At 36.8% G+C, this 21,000-nt stretch overlaps 4 protein-coding genes across 7 annotated transcripts in view; 2 read left to right on the plus strand and 2 right to left on the minus strand.

Annotated features, from left to right (window-relative positions):
• The window catches only part of LOC134824161 (rho GTPase-activating protein 19-like), a 120,385-nt gene that overhangs the window by 87,694 nt on the left and 11,691 nt on the right, over positions 1-21,000 (minus strand). The window lies entirely within an intron of this gene.
• Positions 28-6,039, minus strand: LOC134824224 (GAS2-like protein 2A). 2 transcript variants are annotated; one of them, XM_063836012.1, is made up of 6 exons: positions 5,969-6,039; positions 2,224-2,360; positions 1,421-1,581; positions 993-1,149; positions 640-773; positions 28-465 (listed from the first exon to the last, which is right to left on the minus strand). In XM_063836012.1, the coding sequence occupies exons 1-6, from the start codon at positions 6,018-6,020 to the stop codon at positions 354-356; spliced, it is 753 nt and encodes a 250-aa protein (XP_063692082.1). In that variant the 5' UTR covers positions 6,021-6,039; the 3' UTR covers positions 28-353. The 2 variants fall into 2 exon arrangements, with proteins under 2 accessions (XP_063692082.1, XP_063692075.1); XM_063836005.1 differs by lacking the exon at positions 5,969-6,039 and adding an exon at positions 2,553-2,927.
• LOC134824139 (potassium voltage-gated channel subfamily A member 10-like) lies at positions 1,850-12,604 on the plus strand. Of its 2 annotated transcripts, XM_063835875.1 has the most exons (8): positions 1,850-1,900; positions 7,347-7,532; positions 9,120-9,230; positions 10,083-10,236; positions 10,367-10,588; positions 10,762-11,007; positions 11,173-11,346; positions 11,489-12,604. In XM_063835875.1, the coding sequence occupies exons 1-8, from the start codon at positions 1,896-1,898 to the stop codon at positions 12,362-12,364; spliced, it is 1,974 nt and encodes a 657-aa protein (XP_063691945.1). In that variant the 5' UTR covers positions 1,850-1,895; the 3' UTR covers positions 12,365-12,604. The 2 variants fall into 2 exon arrangements, with proteins under 2 accessions (XP_063691945.1, XP_063691954.1); XM_063835884.1 differs by lacking the exons at positions 1,850-1,900; positions 7,347-7,532 and adding an exon at positions 8,082-8,240.
• LOC134816033 (coiled-coil domain-containing protein 42 homolog) lies at positions 13,163-16,864 on the plus strand. Its single transcript, XM_063824727.1, has 7 exons — positions 13,163-13,459; positions 13,688-13,767; positions 13,872-14,100; positions 15,367-15,493; positions 15,650-15,803; positions 16,014-16,175; positions 16,304-16,864. Exons 1-7 carry the CDS (start codon positions 13,399-13,401, stop codon positions 16,439-16,441), a joined length of 951 nt encoding a protein of 316 aa, XP_063680797.1. The 5' UTR covers positions 13,163-13,398; the 3' UTR covers positions 16,442-16,864.

Genomic DNA, 21,000 nt, shown 5'->3' on the forward strand with positions numbered 1-21,000 from the left:
ATTTCCTCTACTGAGAATTTCAATTTCTAATACATTAACTTCATTTTATGTTGCAATTAAATATGTTATTAAATTGAATTTTATGTATGAGTTTTAAAATACTGTGAATGATCGCTGTGCGAAGAAATGACTAACAAATTAATTTCTTGTTAGCAATTTTAATCTTTATTTAATGTTTTTGAACAGTGATTATACCCTAGTTTAAATTCTCATGAAAACATATATTATACATAATAGCCAAAATTACCATCAATTAAATGTACATTCAAAGAAATATTTACCAACGACAGTCTTTTAATCTTAAGCTAACAGAAACATGATCTGCACTGATCATTATTCAATGTATCAGTATTTCACTCAGGTATAGGCTCAATGTTACCATTTGTAAGGGGCCTCTCTCCGATCCACAAGTCACTGAGCCGAGACTTCCATTCTGACGAGTTGCTCTTCAGTGGTTTTGTGATACTGAAATAGTATTGGAAGAATTATAGGGTGATTTCTTCGGATAAACCGGATATTAAGCAGAAGGGTAGAATTCCACCCAGTTTATTTTGATGCGGGCTTGAGTGTCCTCCTGGATTAATAATCTGCTAAAACACTGCTGAATACCACGTGTTAAGATGATAAAATAACACTCACTCCATTTTGCCGAGACCAAGTTGCTCACAAAGGTCAGCGTAGCACTTCTTAACATGGATCTGATCCTCGTTCAGAGAGGAGTGGTGCTCATCAAACAGGTCCACTATGTCATTGTAGCTCATGTTAAACTTCACCTGGGTAACACATCGAGTTAGGTTTTATTTTTTGAGAATCTGGATTAATGTTTTGGCTACCCCTGAGATGGAACAATTATAATTAGTGTGAAAATTATAAATAAATGATGCCGAAAAAACGGTCGGGTCTTATGATATTTCCAGCTCTTTCAAGATGGATTAAGCTAATCTTAAAATTTCAAATGTGGTACGTAAGCATGGCCTGGTTAAACGACTCACCTCCAACTTGACACATTTGGGGTAGGGCATCCTAAGCTCAGCAACCCGTCTAGCCACAGCATGAACACAGGACAAAGCTCGCTCCAGATCCTTCCTTTCCACCAGGTGCCCAACCTGACACAGCAACTCCTTGTCACAACCAAAGTTCTTAGCCCACCTGCAACACAAATGATATACTGGGATCAGGTTATGGTGGCCGGATTCATTACTGCCACTATAGAACATAGGCATTACATGATCTGTCGCTTAAACTCTACAGACTTAGAGTTAGAGGCTGTCGTTTCAGAGGTTTAGAGGCCAGACAAATAGTAAATTTAGCAGGTCATGTTTACCAAGTAAATTCCAGAATCGTAGACTTGCTCAGTAAAAACGTAGGCGATTTATAATAAAAGCTTAAAAGTAAAATAAATAGTATAACTATTATTCACCTGATAAAGGTCTCCACGTTGAGTCTGACATAAAATAACTGGTCTCCCAGGTCCCTCTTAAGAGTGTAACCAACGTACTGATACGTCTCCTCTATGTTAACACAGTGCTGCTGCTGGATCTTGTTCATCAGGTCGCACAGGATACACCCGTCTTGCAGCAGCTACACAAATAAACATGACGTGAGGGTCTGTTAGCATTAGTACTAAACTTAGTGGATAGATACTCGCTCAAACACAAGCTATTCAATTTAAATGTTGTTCATTTATATATGGCTAGACATTAGGAGTGTTTGGTATAGTGTGACATTGATAAAGCTAGTTGGTTACCTGCATGAATAAAGAACATTATAAGGCAATTAGTAAAAGAAAGCCGCACACAATGCTTGCTCATTTTGATTTATTGGCATTATTTTTTCGTTATAAGTTTTTGAACAGGAGATCCTTTAGTTTTATTCGCTCCACATTACAGTTACACATGAGGTAATTATTTAAACACTAGTTAAAATACGATTTTTGTAAAATACCTAATACACCACTATTGACGCCATTCAGTGACATCATTCAGTGAGTTATATCATTCAGCTCAATATCAAATATATCCACATCATATATGTATTATGTCGCGATGGCACCGCCTTCGTTACCATATGAATGGAGATTGGAGATGGCACCAGTAACCATCCACTGGGTTTGGTATTGGTACAACATATTGCAGAGCCATTGGGTGCCTTAACTCCTGACGGCACGCAGCGATTACTCGGATATCTTCCCACCATTTCCCCACAAGTAGCTGCAAAACTTACCGTCCAGAATTGGTTGACCTCCATAGAGACTCCAGTGTAATCATTGATCCAGTGACAGAGATCAACACACAAGGGGATGTATCTCAGCTCGATACTGGAGGTCAGGGGCGGTCCTCGCTCCGGTATGGGGGGTTCCGCTGAAATGGCAAATAAGCATCAGCTACCACACATTTCAAATTTAAACATACTCATGGCACTTGCGGTGAAATAGAATGTTTTAGAAATTATCAATAAAAAAAACTGGTAATAAGTCAGAAAATTACATTGGTTCGGATCAAAATGCAATAGTAGAGTAGTAGGGCGGAGAGAGCTGTAATTGTAAAACGTACCGTAAGTTTTGGTAAAGGTAAAGTGAAGGTCCCCTATCACAAGTAAGGTCGCGGGGCTCTTTACAAAGCAATGTGTGTAAGAGAGCTTCATATTGTTGGAGTTCGGGAAATAGCGCAATTTTAAAAGATCTACTGAAGCTCCTGCAATTTTACTCAAAGAAATACAATGCCGGCCTTTCTAAAGATCATCTAAAGTTAACTACACATTTTGCAACAAAACGAAAATCTCAATAGAACATGTTTTATTTCATAGTACAAAGAAAGATCGTCTTTCATTTCAAAAGCAACATAAATTAGGGTAAAGTGATGAGTGATCACTTTCGAGCGACAGAATAACAGTAGGTTTATACTGAAGTCTCCTGTCTAATATACTCTAATAGAATGGAATGCGATTGTGTACTTAACCATGATGACAACAGACAAGCAATTTAAACATATGTAGGCATGCTTGTAGGTTAAAACATAACACCAACTTATGTATTTGCTAAACAGCAACTGTGGCGGGGAAATAAAACATCTTTAAAGGTGACCGTTAATATTAATAACAGCATGAATACATTGACCGGCGGATTGAAATGCGAATGCAAATATTGCTGAAGAAGCTATAACTGTTAAACATTATTTCTGACTACTGTAACCTTTAAACCTGTTAAAGGTCATGTTAAAGGTTTAGTGGCAGAGCTCCCCACAATGAGATCACGTGAGCATTGTTAAGATGCAAAGATATTACACCAAGAAATACTTGTCCAGAAGAGAGCTTCATATTTTTCACGGAGTTCGAGAAACTAAAAAGATTGCCTTTATAAAGAGCTACAGAAGCTCCATCTATTTCAAACGGAGAAGTCTTTTAAAGATTTTGCAAGACAATTTCTGATTTTTTCCGGATATTATACTCACTAACACTAACAGAGGCAACAATTGCAGTGGGTGCGGAATCGTGTTATTGACCCAATATTGCATTTTTTTTTGCACTATCGGCCGTTAATTGTAAAATAATGATAGTAAAATGATAATAATTGTAAAATAATGATCGTTAAATAACAATAATTTCAAAACCTTCTATGGGGATCAATATTATATTTATATAGGTGTACACATCGTGAAGTGCCAGATGACCCGGTGAGAGCTAAACATTACGTATTAGTAATACGTAAGACACCTTGTAACTTAATTGTAGTGTAACACTAACTCAAATTCAAACTGTAACTCAGTAAGGCAACGTTATAACGTTATATGCTACGCTGAATTGAATAATTCAACCTGGGAATAATTCAAGTCTGCAAATTTGGCGAATTGTTCAGCTCAATTGCATTTTTTTTCTCCAAATTTTCCGCACTTAAACAGTTTTGGGCTGGTGCGGAATCGCACTATTTACAAAATATTACCGCACGTAGTACGTACATGTTGCCTCTGCTCACTAAAAATAATTGTTTGACGATTGTTTCATTTACCATTATTCAAAGATCGACCGGTACCACTTTTTTCCTATACTAGGTTCGGGACTGGCAAAATGTGCCGGGACCGGGAATAAAACTGGAACTTAGGGGTCGTTCACATATTACGTAAACTGTAATCGCTGAGGGGGAGGGAAGGATTTGGTTTCTTAATGAGCACATCATATTATCTTATTCTTATAACAATGTGTAAAACTCAGCCAAGTATAGCCAGCAATGGGGCAAGGCAGGTGAAGGCTCCCTTAACGATAGCCTTGTCTGCCCTGAGAATATTTCCAAAAAAGCGAACATATTAAGTATATATTAAGTATATAAAGTTTCAAAGGCAAGGCTAACATATATCTCTACGGCTATTTCTGTGCATTTTCTCAAAAATGAAAAAAAAACTCATTGTGATCACGCTTAAGATCAAAATTCTCGAGGAGAAATCAGAGATATCTCTAAAACGTGCAGTTACAATAGTGCGTGGTACCCTGATGCTGACTGAGAATTGAGATGATCAAGATTGGTCAAAAAATCATTATGCAATATGATTATGTAAACGATCCCTTACCATGAAATTTTGCCAGTGCACTAATGATTTATCTAAAAAAAATTACGATTACTCCGCAACATGGAAATGGAACCACCTACTGTGTGATACCTCAAACAGATCTAGATCACCGAATAATGCAATCGAGCAAGGAGAAATGTGACATTGTGACAAGGCCAGAAATGAAAGAATCAATAAAGGAGACTCAATAATGATGCACAACTTAACATAAGTTCATCTAAAGGTAACAAATGTGCAACAAAACACATATTTCAATAAAACAATAATTCAATTGCATGTCATTGTACAAGAAATAAAGATATAGTATTACAAAAAAACATTAATTTGCAGTTAATTTGATCACTCTTTGAGTGGCACTGATACAACACTAGCTCTGACTCACTTTGAACACACGTCCTTGATAGAATAGTATGTGGTATTTAACTCTTAGTCGTGATGACCAGCAGGTCAGCAATTTATAACATTAGTCGACATAGATGGCGTCTGACTCGGACTTATGTAATATGTAATATAAGTACTTAAACAATTACTCAATTACTCAATTACACAGAACGGAGTTCTACTTCTATTCGCTGATAATTGCTCTATCTTGTGCAGGAATATCGATATCATAAGAGCTAGCTATCATATCCCATTTCCAGACTATTTGCTGTGCTCTGAAGCTTGTTTCTTACCTACTCCGGCTATAAGGTATTCTTCCATATCTTTGGTTAATGAAGCATTATGGCCTGTAAATCAGGTAATGGCCAACTAGAACGCTATAAATTCGAAATCACAAACTTCCGGGTTCAAAGTTAAGTTACAGTTTCTATATGCATATTGCATAACGTTGACTTGGTGGCCTGCCAGAACGTTTTGCAGATCATTTTCCGAGTCTGTAAATTTTTAAGATATCCATCTTTTGATCTTTTCAATTAAATTAAAGTTAAAGCTAGAAATAGAATTGATTCATGGAAGATAATACAACTCTAACTTAAAACTAGCCGAGTCAGGCCATATTATTTCTAAACCAAATGGATCATTCCCTAATTCCCTTGGGCGATGATAAAATTAGAACAATTCATGTCTATAATTATGCATTCATCAGCTGTTTTATGTCCTCTTCTTTTGAATTATCGTTTTCTTTGATATGACATGAGGTAGTTTGCCTTGTCAATTGGAGCCATTCATAGCTGTAATTATAGCCGAAATATGACCACTTTATTTTATTCATTAATTTCTTTGATATCATGTCAAGACCGATGGAACATTCACTGGTTTGTAAGTAATACATTTAACTTTTATGTTGTTTTTTCATTGTTGGCCCAACATTCTATATTCTAAGAACTTGCTGCACGTTTTAAGAAATTATTACGAGTGAAGCACCAAACTAAGTTACTGCTAATGTTAATACTTCAATGTCTACTCACGTGGAGGAATGCCGAGGAGACTTCCTCTCCGTTCTGGTTTTCCGTCAGCCATTTCCAACCGAGTACCAAGTATCTGAATCTATAACAACTAACAAAGATAACGTAAACGATTAATTTAGTGGATTGTCTACTTGTATTGCTGTTTATATCGTTAAATTCCTCATAATTATCAAGACAGAAATTTAAGCCAATTAAGTAAATTTTGTGATGCAGATACTTCATATTTTAAACTTTATCTCAAAGGCAAAATCATGCCCGTCGTGTACTTACTTAGTACTTACCTACGTCCTACATGGTTGACATCTAATACGCACTCTCCAACAACAATTGGTGCAGCCATTATAATAACAGCCATAATACATCATGTTTCAACAAAACTGTTCTCCATTGTTTTGATGAACTAATAATAAGAATACAATGCAGATCTCTACCTGTCTTCTTTCATTAATTATTTGTCAATAGGATTTAGAAGAGCAGACTGGCACCATCTTAATTCAAGAATTACAAACGAAGAAAAGTGTTTTCTTCTCAGCTCAATTTGTAGTTGTCTCTTTCCAGCTCAATTTGAAGTTGATCTTGCCATAAATCTTTGTCCATCAATTGCATCAGGCATCTCTCAGCTTAACAATGTATGTTATGTAGCGAATTAATAATAACATTTACTAGTGTTTAGCTATACTGTACACAGTGCGACGTAATATTTAATATACAGACATCTCCAAAAGTGAGATCTACTATCTATTCACAACTCTGTATTGACTATTGTGCTGGGTGTGAAGGTTTGTAAGTGATAAAACACGACTATAATTGCAGAACAATGGAGTCACCCACACTTCATCCACTCTTTCAGCTTAACACAGATCTAGGTCCTAAAATTGCTCTGGTCTTCTTTAGATAATACTGTTTTATTGGTATTAATAATGGTATTAGCATATGTTCTACATGATGGAGGTATTAGCATATATCCTTTGTGCTGGATATCTTGCTTTCCCAATGGAGGCTGGTCGGGAGTCAGGACACATGCATCGTTACACGCGTGTCGTGCGTAATCTAGACAAAGAGCGTCTCTGTCAATACTTTATTCCATAACATCTGCTGCTTTGCTGTTATTGGTGATCGTCATGTTGTGTAGTAGTCCCTCCAACCCAACCGCCACACATTATATCTGGGATGATGTGCCAACCTATGAAACTAGCTGTCACCGCCACTCTATAATTGTTACATTTGACGTATCCTATTATCTAGGCCAGACAAGGCTACATATTAGGCTAGCAACTGTATCACTTTGATAACAGCACGGTCAAACCGCCAGGTTGGCAATATATCTTTGTATTTTAGTGTTTGTTACAAGGTGTTGCTAACTCTTCCCCGGGGTTAGCCAGGTCCAGGACAAGATCAGCATGGCGGCTGGAAGCGTAGCGGCCGGGGGACTCTACATGCAGACAGAGTTAACCAGCATGGCCAACAAGAAGCTGCAGAACCTTGGGGTTCAGGTTGAGGCGTCTGATCAGTATAGGAGACCCATAGTGAGGAAAAACCCCTCCAAGCAGGTCCTACCCAAAATGTAAGTAAATACCCGCTGATATTTTGCACCTTTTTATGTTAACTTGACCTTGTGTCAAAAATAGACTGACTGGGTTTGATTAGTCTGTGCTTAGAAATTTCTGAGAGGGGTTTGGCTTTCACTGAAATTTCTGACAGACCAGGTTAGGTATTTCTCATGTAAAACTACGCAAGTATTCCGTTTACCCTGTTGTTAAGTCATACTTCAAACGGTCCCGATGAAGATCATAATGCTATAATGACATTATTTGCATGTTGTTAAGTGCTAAAAAGCATGTGCTATTGTAAATGAGGTGCAGTTTAGTGGAGAAAGCAGGCCGGATATCTATATTCCAACAGATTAACAACCACACCGGTCAATAATCATGCTAACTTCTAAAACAATGTCAATTGGCTTCAGCTTGTTCATGTTGTTTAGTCTCCCTTATTTGTGTTTCCGAGAGGCGTCAAAGTTAGGACATCTAATTGTAATACATTTTAGAATTCTGGCTCCAATCATTGATCAATTTACTGAGCTGCATTATCCCAATTCGAAAAAAACGCACTTAAAGTTAAACTAAAAACATTTTGCCTCTTTTGCTTTACTGAATGCTCGAAAGTTTCGGTTTGAATGGTCGATTTTAATAGGTCGCCATGGCAATGAAGTTCCGTCGTTGAATATTTCCCTTAGATTTGGCTCGAGAATTATGCCGTTAATAATCAGTTCAACGTGAGTCAATCATAATTTTCTGTTTTTTATCTAAGATCAATTAAAAACCAATTACCTTGCCGTCTACGAGTGGTCCCTATTGTTTTAGCGATAGGATTAGGAATACATACTTCACTCCTCAGAAGCTGTCTATGAATAACATTACAAGATAAGACTCTAGGTACTAGGTGGAATTGCGACTAACGTCACTTATGGGTGCGGTTGTTACTAGCAATTAGTGCGGTCATCTTTAAGAACTGCAGAGCTCGTTTATGTTAAGTTTGTCGAACTTTATGTCGCAGTAAAGTTTGTAATTTTCCCAGGCCTCGTTGCAGGGCCAATTTTCAGTGAGCCAATCGAATTTATAGATCTCATGTTAAAATGAGTAGCAAACTCCATGAACATTACAGAAAAAAGATAAATAACTCTATCCGGAACAAGCTTGGTTTCAATAAAGGGTTTCGGAAAAACAGTTTTGAATTAAGGTACACCAGCCGTAATATTAATAAAATGGCCCAAAAGTCAATGTGCACTAACGTTTCGGCTGATAACAGAGACATGCTACAGATCTTGGGTCTACTAGCACTATCTAGCAAGTGTCATGCTTCAATTCCTGATTTGCAATTTGAAGATTAATAGATCTTCACCACGCCCTTTTCAACATTTCAGAAAATGAAATTCCCAAGAGCAATGTTCTTGATGTTATTGTTTTTGAAAAACCGCAAATTTATCGGGGGGAAATTATGTAAAACATTACTTTCGAGTATGTTGTGTTAAAGTGTTATCTAGTCTGCCAATTATGGTAACCAACATCATCATTGCCATGATGAATCGATGATGCAACTCAACTGCACTTTGAGGAGCACATTGTATTTGTGTTATTTGCCCCCTCCTTCCCAGGACTAAAGTGAGGAAACTCAGGGAACGGTATGTGGCGATAGCTGACAAGAGATGGATGAGATTTGACCGGAAGGAGAACTGTTTTCAGAACATTGTTCATTTGGTACTCGAGTAAGTTAAACTGTTAAAGTGCTCTGTAAAATAGTAAAATAGTTTTGGTCTCTGATTTATTTAAAACCTTTCTGTTTAATCGTACAATGACATTAACATGGTATCTCGTTAAACGTCCCCTGGTGGATTGCAAACCCTAACTTTAATAACTATTTATAAACCGTTAGATAATAGATCTAGTGAATGGCGGTGTTTCATTGTAGCTGCATACCCACTACCCAGGCCCAGGGTGCCCCTTGATTGCCTGCATATATTCAGTCAAATTATAGGTGGTTATTAAAGACAATAAACAGTCTGTGTCAGTGATAAAGGCAGCTACACAGTAGAGTCCTGTAACCAGTCATAAGCTAATGATTTAATAGCCCCACATTTCGGCCGCTAGTCCGTATACTAATGTTCAGTACTGGTTGGTTCCAGACGCAAAATGAGGCCTGTTTCGGCGGCTTATACTTGATAGCTATACTGTATACCTGTAAATTATAGCTATACTTATACGTTTGATAATTATAACTTATAACTTTACAACTGTACAGCATCCACATTTTCCGTCATTAAAACGGATCTTGGTCATTTTTCGTTGCCAGACAGAAATTTAAGTTTTTTTCTGTCCCGTCATAACAATAAAAATATGCCTGATTGTTTGGATATGTTGCTGGGGAAACCGAGCTATATCGGTAAAGTCAACTCCAAGATCTACTGGAAACTGATCAGGTGCTCATACCCGCAGTTATATGTTTGAGTCGTTAAGATATTTATGATAATAAATAGGAGACAATATTACAAGTTTATCAGTTCAGTAAATTGTTCAAATATAATGTTTTAAAAATGTTAATGCTTAAATTTCTTTATAAGGGAGCAGGAAGAACCGCCGTCTGATGACTCTGGATCATGGAAGGAGGACGTTTCCGACTACCAAAACGGTGTGTGTAGAGACGTGGATGTTGTTGCAGAGTGTGCGGATATATTCCCTGACAACGATCTGACAAAAACCTCGAATAACGCAGAGGTAATTACAGTTGAGCATATCTTCAAAGCCCATTCACTGTTTGAAATTAAAATAATGCAAAAACAGACGAAGTTATAAGGGTTTCAAACTTATCAACATAATAGCAACCCATGAATTATTTTATTTTCAGGTAATAAACGTATCAGGGACCCAATTTTTGGTGGACTTCTCAGTTTTTGAACCATACCCTGAAACTTTACTGGGCTCCAGTCAGATAAAAAAGTATTACGTCGAATCAAGAGAGGAATACTTCCTAGAAAAACAGAAACACGTGTTCAATGCTGTGATGAGATTCTACACTAACGACGAGGAACTCATTTGTCCCCCTTGTATACCTAAACATGTTTTTGAGGTACCTAAATTATCCCGTATAAATGTTTACACAATGAAGTAAAATTCAACTTCATTTTAACAGTACTCTCAAAAATTCAGATACGATCCCCCACCTCCTAGCGTGAACATTTTCAAACTCACTAACCCAGCTTAAGCTACTTACATAAAATTTGAATGATCCCAAACTTCCAGACAGAGTTAGAGTTCTACGGACTGGAATGTTACCTTCACAAAGTGAACGCTGCCCCAGTGGCTGACTTGAGGGAGTACAAAGCGAAGAGTAGGAGAGAGGAGATACTGCTTCATATTGAGTTTCCAGGGTACTCCAGACTAGCTACCGCTTATGCTATCTTCGATCTGTTGATGATCATTATCAGCACTATTGTGCTGGTATTGGAGTCAGTGGAGGAGCTAAAAAGACACTACATGTTTGAATCGGTATGTTTTATGATGGTTAAAGGATCAAAATCTTTAAAAAATAAATAATTTTTTAATTGTTCATTTTGTACATTCTCAGTGATTTTTATAAGGAAATTTATAACAAGTATTTAAAACAAAAATTAATTGCTTGACATGAACCTTAAATGTGACATGAATCTTCAGGTTTGTTATGGAATAGAAGTGTTTGTGAACGTCTACTTTACGATACAGACTGTGGTCCTCATCACAGTCTATCCTAGCAAGAAACTTTACTTCTCGAGCGCCACAAACTGGATCGATATTATCTCCATCCTTCCTTTCTATCTGAAACTAATTGCTAAAGACTACCTCGAGCAGGTACTATTTACTACTAACATTTGCGTTGGTTCCCATTAGAAGGATGTTGAGCTTTTGTTTTGCCATTTATTTGTTCCACCAACCCTATACCATTTAACATACCATACTTAAAGTTTAGAGGCTAACTATGAACAATTTCAAGGTCGGAGGATTCAGAGTTCTACGTTTAATCCGTCTTCTCCGAATCCTGAAACTCTTCCGACACTCCCCCGGAAGTCAGACGATGATCCACTTCCTGATGACGAGTATCCCGGAGATCGTGCTCCTTCTTTTAATGTGGAGTATAGGGGTCCTTATGTTCGGACCACTCATTTATTTCGTGGAGCGGGACCCTAGCAGACACCTCGTCATCCCCACTTATAATCTTACTGACAACATCATCATGAATGAAAACCTGACTGATAACTTAAGCGCCAACCTAACTACTAGCATAATTTGGAACCTAGCCAGTAACGTTACTGGTAACCTAACTGGCAATTTAATTGGTAGTCTAAATGGTAACCTAATTGGTAACCTAATTGGAAACTTACCTGGTAACCAACTTGCTTACCTAGCTGCTAACCTGACTACTAACCTTACTGGTTACATTACTAGTGACCTAATTGGTAACATTAACGGTACACTTATTAGTGACCTGAACGGTAACCTGGCTGGTAACTTAACTGGCAAGCTCATCGGTAGCCAAACTGGTGACATTAGTGGTAACCTAACTGGTAACCTAACCGATCACATGGTTGGTAACCTAGTTGGTAACCTAAATGTTAACCTAATTGGTAAGCCGATTGCAAACCAGCCAACATCGAATCCAGCTCAGTTTAACAGCGCTTTTAGTGGTATGTGGTTCTGTGTGGTTACTATCGGGACAGTGGGTTACGGAGATATGGTTCCCAGGACTGAGTTCGGCAAGATCCTGGCTGCGTGCTACACAATTGTTAACCTGACCATCATGACTATACCCATCTCCATAATCATTACTAAGTTTAACAAGAGTATGAAGAGTATTAAGGGTCATTCTTGAAGAGGGAAGCTGTTACGTGTTGATGGTGTGGTAGCTGGTCGGTGGAGCATCTTCACTGAACTACTCAAATTAAGGTCTGTGAGATGAAGTTGAAGTTCACATCGAGAATGTCGAACACATTTCATTTGTTCAATACTGATCAGGACTGAGTCTAAGACATGGATATTGGATAAGAAATCAATATCGAAGATGAAATTGGATTGAACAATATGTAATAGGCCGTGCGTGCTGCAAATAACATTTTTGACATGTCACATGAATATGCTTGATATATCCGGTGGATCGAAAAAGTTCATTTGATTCATATTGTTTGAAAACGCAGTTCAACAAATTCACATTTATATTATGCATTTGTTTTAGTTTTCACACCTGCACAGCTTGTGCTGAGCGAACAGACCAGCAATAGTTTAGTATAATTACCGAGAAACCATCTCGTGAGGGTAATTTGACTGAAGTCACATCCAGCGCTTAAAGTGTGGTAAATAATTTTCATCTTCATCAAGGTGTTCGAAATGGCAGCGACCAAATTCCAAGCTTATGGGCTCAACACTGATATTTGGTTATTAATGCTGTTAGTTATGAAATTATCGTCACCGAAAACCGCAGCAATATAAAACAATGGTATTTAAAACTTTACAAACAAAGTGAAATAATCCCGCAATTCCGGCCGAAAATGATGAGAGTTAGTCGATGTGACCAGCCAAGTTCCCGATAAGAAAATCATGCAGAGGGTCCTACAGCTCGTGTTAAACTGCACACCGTCGCATGCACTGCTCGAATATATGCAACATAAACCAATAGTGCACTTGTTTGCTCCGCTATATCATGTTATCGTTGCCGATCACGAAGGAGCCGTTTAGACATTTTTCACTTATTCTTGCTGTATTTGTTGTTGCTCGAGATCAGTAAATTTTAAAAATAATTGGTAAACACAACTTTTAAAAGACATCCCAGTGTTTGGGAGAAGTTTGTTTTAGAGAGTAAGTACAACTAAAAATATTGTATATTTGTCTGCCAGATATCAAATCTAGAAGATGGCAGCCTTCAACTTTGAAGAGTATTTTCAATCCAAGTTCTCTGAACGGCTATTCCAAGGTTAGTAATATAAAGAATTGTGGTACAAAGTTTTGACAACATTTTTGGCGATTGCCCGGAATAAAAGTCCTCTTGTCTTTGATAGACGTTCATATAAACACAAAATTACCAAGATTGATTTCCGCTGATTTTCGTGAGCTTGATTCTGAACCTAAACCAGTTTATACATCCCAACGTTGGATTGTCCTAAATTATTAAAACCTTAATCCTGCAAACTTTCCATCCCAGACCCAGATGCCTCGGAGAACCACATGACAGCTGCTACGAGGCTGTTGGAGAAGAAGCGAGAGATGCTCGAGTTGGAACAGGTACCGAAAGTAGATGAGGGTTTCCTCTCACAAGAGATCCGGAGATCGTTAACATTATTATTCAACGTAAATTAATCATAAATATCTGTAACCCATCTTTCCAGGCACTATCAGCACAAAAAGAGGCGTTCCAAATGAAAATGGCATCTCTAAACTCAAGGAGGGAAGAATTGGACAAGAAGGAGCTAAGTCTGAGAGGCTCACTCATGAAGTTCAACCAGTTCCTCATAGAAACGGATATCAAGAAGCAGAGGGCTGAAAAGAAGGCAAACAACGAAAGACAGGAAAAAGAGCAAAAGGTTGAAGAAGCAGAAGCGAAGATGGCAGAAAGAGGTAACATGATATTATATTTTGATCAAAAATGTATCTGTATTCTGTAGTTTCATTAAACTATTTAGAGATGGAACAAAAAATTTATTTAGAGAGGAACAAAAAATGTACAGGTTCTGTGTCCTGACTGGTATGACTGGCATCAAGCAGTCAACCAGCATATTAATAGCATTTTAACTGTTTCCATATAATATTGGCTATAATGTTCATAAACATAGAGATTAGGCGGAATGACAGGCTGAGCGCCGCCCAATAACCAGCCACCTGCAGAAATACTACCTATCCGGGTCTCGTCAACTTAGCATTTGATTGGAATACACTTTCATGCTACTACTCGTGCTTGTTTTGCAGCCCCTACAATTGTAGTCACCTGATAGGGCGACTGTGCTTCCTAGACCAAAGTATAATTTTCAAATTTTATACAAAATTTGTAGAATTTCTCCAAATGCCGTCCCCTGTAAATAAAGTATACCACTGAGAACAAGCTCATCCATCCATAATCTTACAAGTTACTGCAAACACCACGTTAAAAGATTGACATGATCATGCTTCTTTTAAGATTTTAGCTTGTGAATGCAGTGTAACGATCGTATCAAACCTTCACATTGGTAAAGTGGACTGTAAAAGTGTAAAGATCGAATAAACTGTTTACGAATATTGGTCTCATCAATCTAAATCAGATTGAGATTGTTTCACATATTTACAAATTGGACGTCGTGCATTATTGATTGTACAGAGCCACCTAGCAAAATAATTGGAGTAAACATCATGCACGCACAATAATAACGTTTTATTAATCAAAGAACGATGTTTAAAAGAGACACCATGACCACACAACAATCCAACTTCTATAAAACTTTTCATTCTGTAAATTGACGTTTCATTCTGTGACAATTGCATTTAAAAAATTAAAATAGATGAGCAGTGATCACTATATGCTCAGAAAGATCGTGTGTTTATTGCATGGCAACTGTACCTGATTGAAAACTGGCAAGAAATCATAATTATATCGTCATTAACTCTTGACTTTAAATCAGCCAACACCATCTACTGCGGTTATAATAGTGGTTTAATTGTAAAAGAAAGTCTCAAGCTGTGGTTAATTTGACGTTTATGGCCACTAACCGACGTGATCGTGCTGAATGTTCGCAAGAAGATGAAACTCATTCCACTGTTATTTTTTAAACTTAAAACCAATTAGAAACCAAAGGAATGATAGAATCGATTTTCTCATTTTAAAGCCCTAAACTTTAAGTTTTTTTCGACCAGAGAAGCTGACGTCTTTTTTGGAAAAGCAACGAAAAGTGTCGGAGCGTGAGAAAGTGTACCGGAGTTACATGGAACGAGTTATAGAAAAGTCTGGAGAGTTCCAGGAGCTCAAAGATATATTAAGAAAGTAAGAGCTGATTATTCATGGTTTACTTTGGTAAAACTTTGTCGCAGAGTTGAACACAACGTGTTTAAAAATAGAAAAATTCCAAAATCGGTCGTCAACCTTTAAGTACCTACATTATTGAAATTTCACGCATTGATAGAAGACATTTCCTATCAGGCACGACACTCTGTCATCCAATCTGGGAGATATGATAGAAAAGTCCACAGTTATGACGGATAGGTTGGACTCGATGAAACAGGAGTACTACACCATGATAACGAAGAATGACGAGGCCACCATGAGATACACAAACATCATTGCTGATCTTACGGTAAATAACTTAGAAGAAGATATCTTTATTTGATTAAAAACCAACGTGGGTTAAAATATTTAATTTGATGTCAAACTACACGTATTTCGGGAACTACCAAGTTCCAATTAATGGGGAGGCAATGATGCAGCATCAAAAGTAAAATATCTAGACAACCCAAAATATCATCGACGTGTTTTCAACACTATTCTTAAGCAGTTTTAATCTCAGTGGAGGAAAGAGACAGCGATGTCTAATCACCAGAAGTGGGAAAGTTTGTGGACGCATATCCAGAACACAGCCGCAAGGAACGTTCTGCTACTCGGCAGAGTCAAGATGGCAACTGAGAATATCTATGTTCAGATATACAAACAAAGGGGGATACCTGCAAAGGTTTGAGGATTGGACCTGAGCAGATATTATGCAAATTAATTTACACAGCAATAGTTTGAGACTAATATTATTGACGGTAATTACACTTAAAGTTTATCGATATTATACGAACTATAACTCATTTTCAGGAAGCAGAAAGTGTCGACGATCAGTTGATAAAGATTAAAACGTACATCAAAGATTTAACCGACATAATAGTCGAGTCTTCAAAACAAGAAAAGCAATCTAAAGAAGTATTTGATAGACTAGCAATGCCGGGAAAATAATTTAACATTACAATTCCTATACTTGTCGAAAAATGAAGACGTAGGTCGAAACCTCGGTTTTGCTGGCTGTTGCTGAGGTTGTGGTCGGAGTTTAAAACAAGCACTAAAAACGAGTCGTTAATTCAACCAGATAATCCACGATACTATCCGTTTCTTGAGGCTTTCGAAAAGCGAGCACTTGCATATTCGATTAATATTATGTGCTTACTTTCAAGTTTTTAATCTCAAGTTATTAAGTAGATAACATTATTTTCAACCTCTTTTCTCAACTACAAGCTGAGTGGCGTTATTAATTTAATTTCAGTCAATGGCTTTCAGTTAAAAGATTTGTGTCCAGTATAATAATGACACTTGCGATATCGCTTAGATTCAATTAACTAAAAATGTATGAGAAACTTGATTTTATTTAAAGTTTAACACCAATACACCTGTTTACTTTTAACAAATATCACAAAAGGACTTATTACTTCGATCGATGTACAAAATTTATTCAGTTGAAGTTGACCGTAATCCCTATAACTGGTGTTGATTTGTGGCTTTGTCAATTATTATCGATATAAATATGCTATGGCCAATCAACAGTTTGATAATTCCCTTGATCTTGGAGTATTTACAGAGCCAAATAATGACATCACTTCTACACCAATACCATCATCCACACCATTGTGATCACGAGGGTTACGAGGGTACATCTATGCAGACTAATCTATTATCCCTACTATCCCTCTATATCCCATTCATAATTAGATGACAAAGCTGATATCCTGTCTGATCTCTCAAAATCCTGCTAAGTGCCACCATTAGCCCAGCACCACTAAGTGCTGCAATATATCGTCCTCAACCATCGTATACCAATAACACTACAGAGTGAGCCAATCGTGTTTATACAGAATAGTCCGAGTCAGAGCTAGGTTGCTTCAGTATTCATTATACCTCCGCACTATATTGAGGACAATATTTCCCCTGCAGTATGAGGTTTTCCATGCTTGAGTCGGGACGCTCCTATGGAAACGACGACTAAAGATCAGCTTGACCATTAGTCCTATATATTTTCAAACACTTTAAATGTGTACTCGTTATTAGTGCAGAATAAAATTTAACAAGATAGGAATAATGGATTCATAAGGGCATAATCGCATTGTTCTTGTTCGTTTTTCAGCATGCAACGCGACGGATCAATTGTTAATTTGTTTCAATTTTTAGTATTAAAGTAAGTATTAAAATAATAAATAAATCAATCGTATTAAACTTAAAATTAAAGATATATCTAACGTCAAAATATTATGCCGCCAGGTTTTTGTGCGAGTCCCTGTTTTATTTTGCTTCATACAGAAAACGTTTACTAAAAGATTTTTGACTTAAGCATTTCAACTATAGTCCTCAATTCACTAGTTCTAAATTAATATTAGAAGTTAATGTCATGTTGAACTTTAAACAAATGAAATTTTTGGTGTGATCAAATAAAATAGTAAGCAGATCCTAGATTACATCTCACAACATCGTTTCTTTATTTTACCTGGGGACTTCAGGCCTTTGTGTTCATAAGCACAATTGTAAAAATTCAAGATTGAAGATATGGCCGCCGAATGACAGGCTGAGCGCCGCCAAGTAATTTTTTATTTTGGGATTACTCTAAATTGTAGTTAATTGTCATCGCATGTATTGTTTTTGTATATTAGAGCTTTAGCCACATGGGTAGGTTGGTCTTAAATTTAATCGCACAGTACAGCGGAATACAAAGAGATAAGAAATTTGACTCGCTCCTATGAAATGAACACCGAAAATAGTTCAATCCAATAAACACTGAAGCAGGTGCGGACAATTTACAAAATTCTATAATGAAATTGAATTTGTATTGTGGACGGATCTTGTTCTACAGATTTGCTATTTTAATATTTTGATTGGGCGGGGCTCCGCCTGTCATTCCGCCATATCTTCAATTGGTGTTTTATATGAACACAAAAGCCTGAGGTCTCCAGATAAGACCATTTGACTATTTGGACCAGGTTAAGCTGACATGGTTGCCAATCAAATTTATATATTTGATGATGATTTTTTATTCGATATTTTACGGTACTTTTAAAAATCTACAATTAAGTTTTATGATGAACATTTCCGTATCACGGTCGAAATATTACATTATCGAATTCTTAAGTCACCGATTCAGCAAACCAGAATAAACAGTTTTGCTTTTGAGTTCAAGTTCAAGTAAACTTTATCAAACTTTGGCATGGCCCTTTTAATGTGATTTTACTTTTCAAAATAATTGATGAATCAGATTTATGCCTATACTCGTCCGTTGGAATACGACAGTATGTCGAGGTAAGGAATGAAATTATCCAAATATTAAATAATCGACGCACAATTCACTCCGAAGTAATGATTTTATCACAAAGTGCCCGAGAACCTGCTAGGGTAATTCTCAAAGTCAAATATTCACGCTTCTATGCACGCCTTTTGGTAATTTCATCCGGTATCTACAAACAAGGTCAGCCAGATTATAAGTTCAGATTTTCGATTTTGGTTCGAGTCTTTAGATTTGTGACTATTGGAGTTGGACTATGCCGTTCGGTAGATCAAAAATCTGATTACATTGAACGTCTCTCATCTGAAACATAACTTTCCACTTCCAGAAGCTAAGTTTTCGACTTTTAGTGAATATTTGCCCAAATAAACAGCTAATTCTTATTTGACCAGGTCTTAACTCTTAAGACTTAAGACTGATAATTATCAATATGAATTAGTTGCCTATTCGAGCAATTCATTGGAAGTATCAAGAACTCTCTGGTTACCTTGCACCCTGATCATTTGTCATTTAACTTTTAACGAAGTACTCCTGCACTTCTAAAATGATAGAATTTAAATACATTTGAACGGCCATCTGGCGAATCTTTACACTAGATTCATGGAAATCTTTAGCATATTACAGCCACTTTTTAGAAAGTTATTTTACCGTCAATCGAGATAAGGTACATTGGATAATCGGTGAGACTATTATAACTATAAGCTTGGTTTGTAATACTAATACTAATACTAATATTATTATGAGTAGGACTAGTATTTGCATGATCAGTTTTGTTAATGCAAGCTGTTACCTGAATGGCTGCCATGATGCAGTTTTATTTAAATACACTTTGAGTGCTGAGTATTAGTATTACTGACAGCTATTTATACACACTCCACCAAGGTACAGCCAGCTTACTCCCTTTGAAGCTGATCCTTTTGGAATTTCTAATACGTTACGCAATATCAGAGGTCGAATATAGTTCACTTATTCATCATCATTTATTATTTTGTTTACTGATACTCTGCTGGACTTGGTGAATTTTAAATACGTATTAAGGAAATTTCAGAGCTTAAATATATTTGCTAATTCTTAATACTTTATTATTCATAATAATTAATAATATTTATGATAGTTTGTGATTTGCTTAGCTTCATTTTGTGGATTTATAATACGTTAAGCAATTTTGGGGGTCGAATCTATTTCATTTATTCAAGATAACTTATTATTCTCTGGCCTTTATTTTTCTATGCAGGGTCTCTCTTAAATGTTGTGCAATGTGCATAACTTTAAAGAGACAATGAGATTGAGACATCCAATTTTAAAATTGCCAAGCTTCGCAACTCAATAATCAATATTATACCAAGTATTTGGCTTGCAACTTTTTATAAATCAATTGGGCCATAAAATATCTTGTTAGTAGCTCACATTTCACAGTTTCCTACGTTAACAGTACAATAAGTTATATCCAGTGAACACTGAACACGGTGAACAGCGACCTTCACTTTCACTTTCAGCTGGTCCCCGTACTAACTAACCTGATCTGTTGACTTGATACACTTTTCATCGAAAAATAGCTAAATAGTCTTTGTTTTCAAGTTTTATAACTGGGTTTGTAGTGGGTTGCTAGGCCACCAGAGGACTGCTAACTATCTGGCGACCATTATGTTAAAGTAGTACTAACTCGAGTTAGAGCACCACTTCTGTTCGCATATGTTAGAATTAGCACTTCAGTTGAATTAGCTATAACATTTCTATTAAGTTTATTTATAGAGTAGTGATCCAGCTGAGAGAATATTAATTTATCACCGTCCTTTGTTTTCCACTTTGAGGCTCAATAATCTCAAGCAGAGCTCTGCAGAAGTTAAATTGCATGATATTCCGAGCTCCTTTTAACAATTTAATGTTGGTGATTCAAGAGCACAGGAACGTGTTCATTTATGATACTGTACATGGCATGTACTGGATAGTGACAAGCATGGTCCGTTCTAAGTGGTTCATGACGTGAATTATTATTCGCCCTTTGATCGCTCCATTTAGGGGTCATAAGAGTAATTCTAGTCTATAGGACCGGACTGAGATGGGAGTAAGATTACGAATATTAGTAAGCTTTGTTCTTTTCCCTTAGTCCGACCTCACTGGTTTGCAACATTTACCATATAACCAGTGGTAATTATATCAGTGGTATATGGTAAATATTGCAAATTCATTGCAACAGATCATCAACATGTGAACATGAGCGAGCACCAACTATCTTACTATTGTAGTGGTGCAG

This window comes from Bolinopsis microptera, chromosome 1 (genome assembly GCF_026151205.1).
Source record: "Bolinopsis microptera isolate Bmic1 chromosome 1, MBARI_Bmic_1.0, whole genome shotgun sequence".
Taxonomy (NCBI): domain Eukaryota; kingdom Metazoa; phylum Ctenophora; class Tentaculata; order Lobata; family Bolinopsidae; genus Bolinopsis; species Bolinopsis microptera.

Excerpts from the sequence above, each read along its gene's own strand:
- LOC134824139 (XM_063835875.1), top strand. Across the intron at positions 10,237-10,366 it reads AAACCTCGAATAACGCAGAG|GTAATAAACGTATCAGGGAC; the intron begins GTAATTACAGTT and ends TTTTATTTTCAG. Across the intron at positions 11,347-11,488 it reads CTAAAGACTACCTCGAGCAG|GTCGGAGGATTCAGAGTTCT; the intron begins GTACTATTTACT and ends AACAATTTCAAG.
- LOC134824224 (XM_063836005.1), bottom strand. The coding sequence starts at position 2,643 with ATGAAGCTCTCTTACACACATTGCTTTGTAAAGAGCCCCGCGACCTTA. Across the intron at positions 1,150-1,420 it reads AACGTGGAGACCTTTATCAG|GTGGGCTAAGAACTTTGGTT; the intron begins GTGAATAATAGT and ends TTTGTGTTGCAG. Across the intron at positions 466-639 it reads CTTGGTCTCGGCAAAATGGA|TATCACAAAACCACTGAAGA; the intron begins GTGAGTGTTATT and ends ATACTATTTCAG.
- LOC134816033 (XM_063824727.1), top strand. The coding sequence starts at position 13,399 with ATGGCAGCCTTCAACTTTGAAGAGTATTTTCAATCCAAGTTCTCTGAA. Across the intron at positions 13,460-13,687 it reads CTCTGAACGGCTATTCCAAG|ACCCAGATGCCTCGGAGAAC; the intron begins GTTAGTAATATA and ends TTTCCATCCCAG. Across the intron at positions 13,768-13,871 it reads AGATGCTCGAGTTGGAACAG|GCACTATCAGCACAAAAAGA; the intron begins GTACCGAAAGTA and ends CCATCTTTCCAG.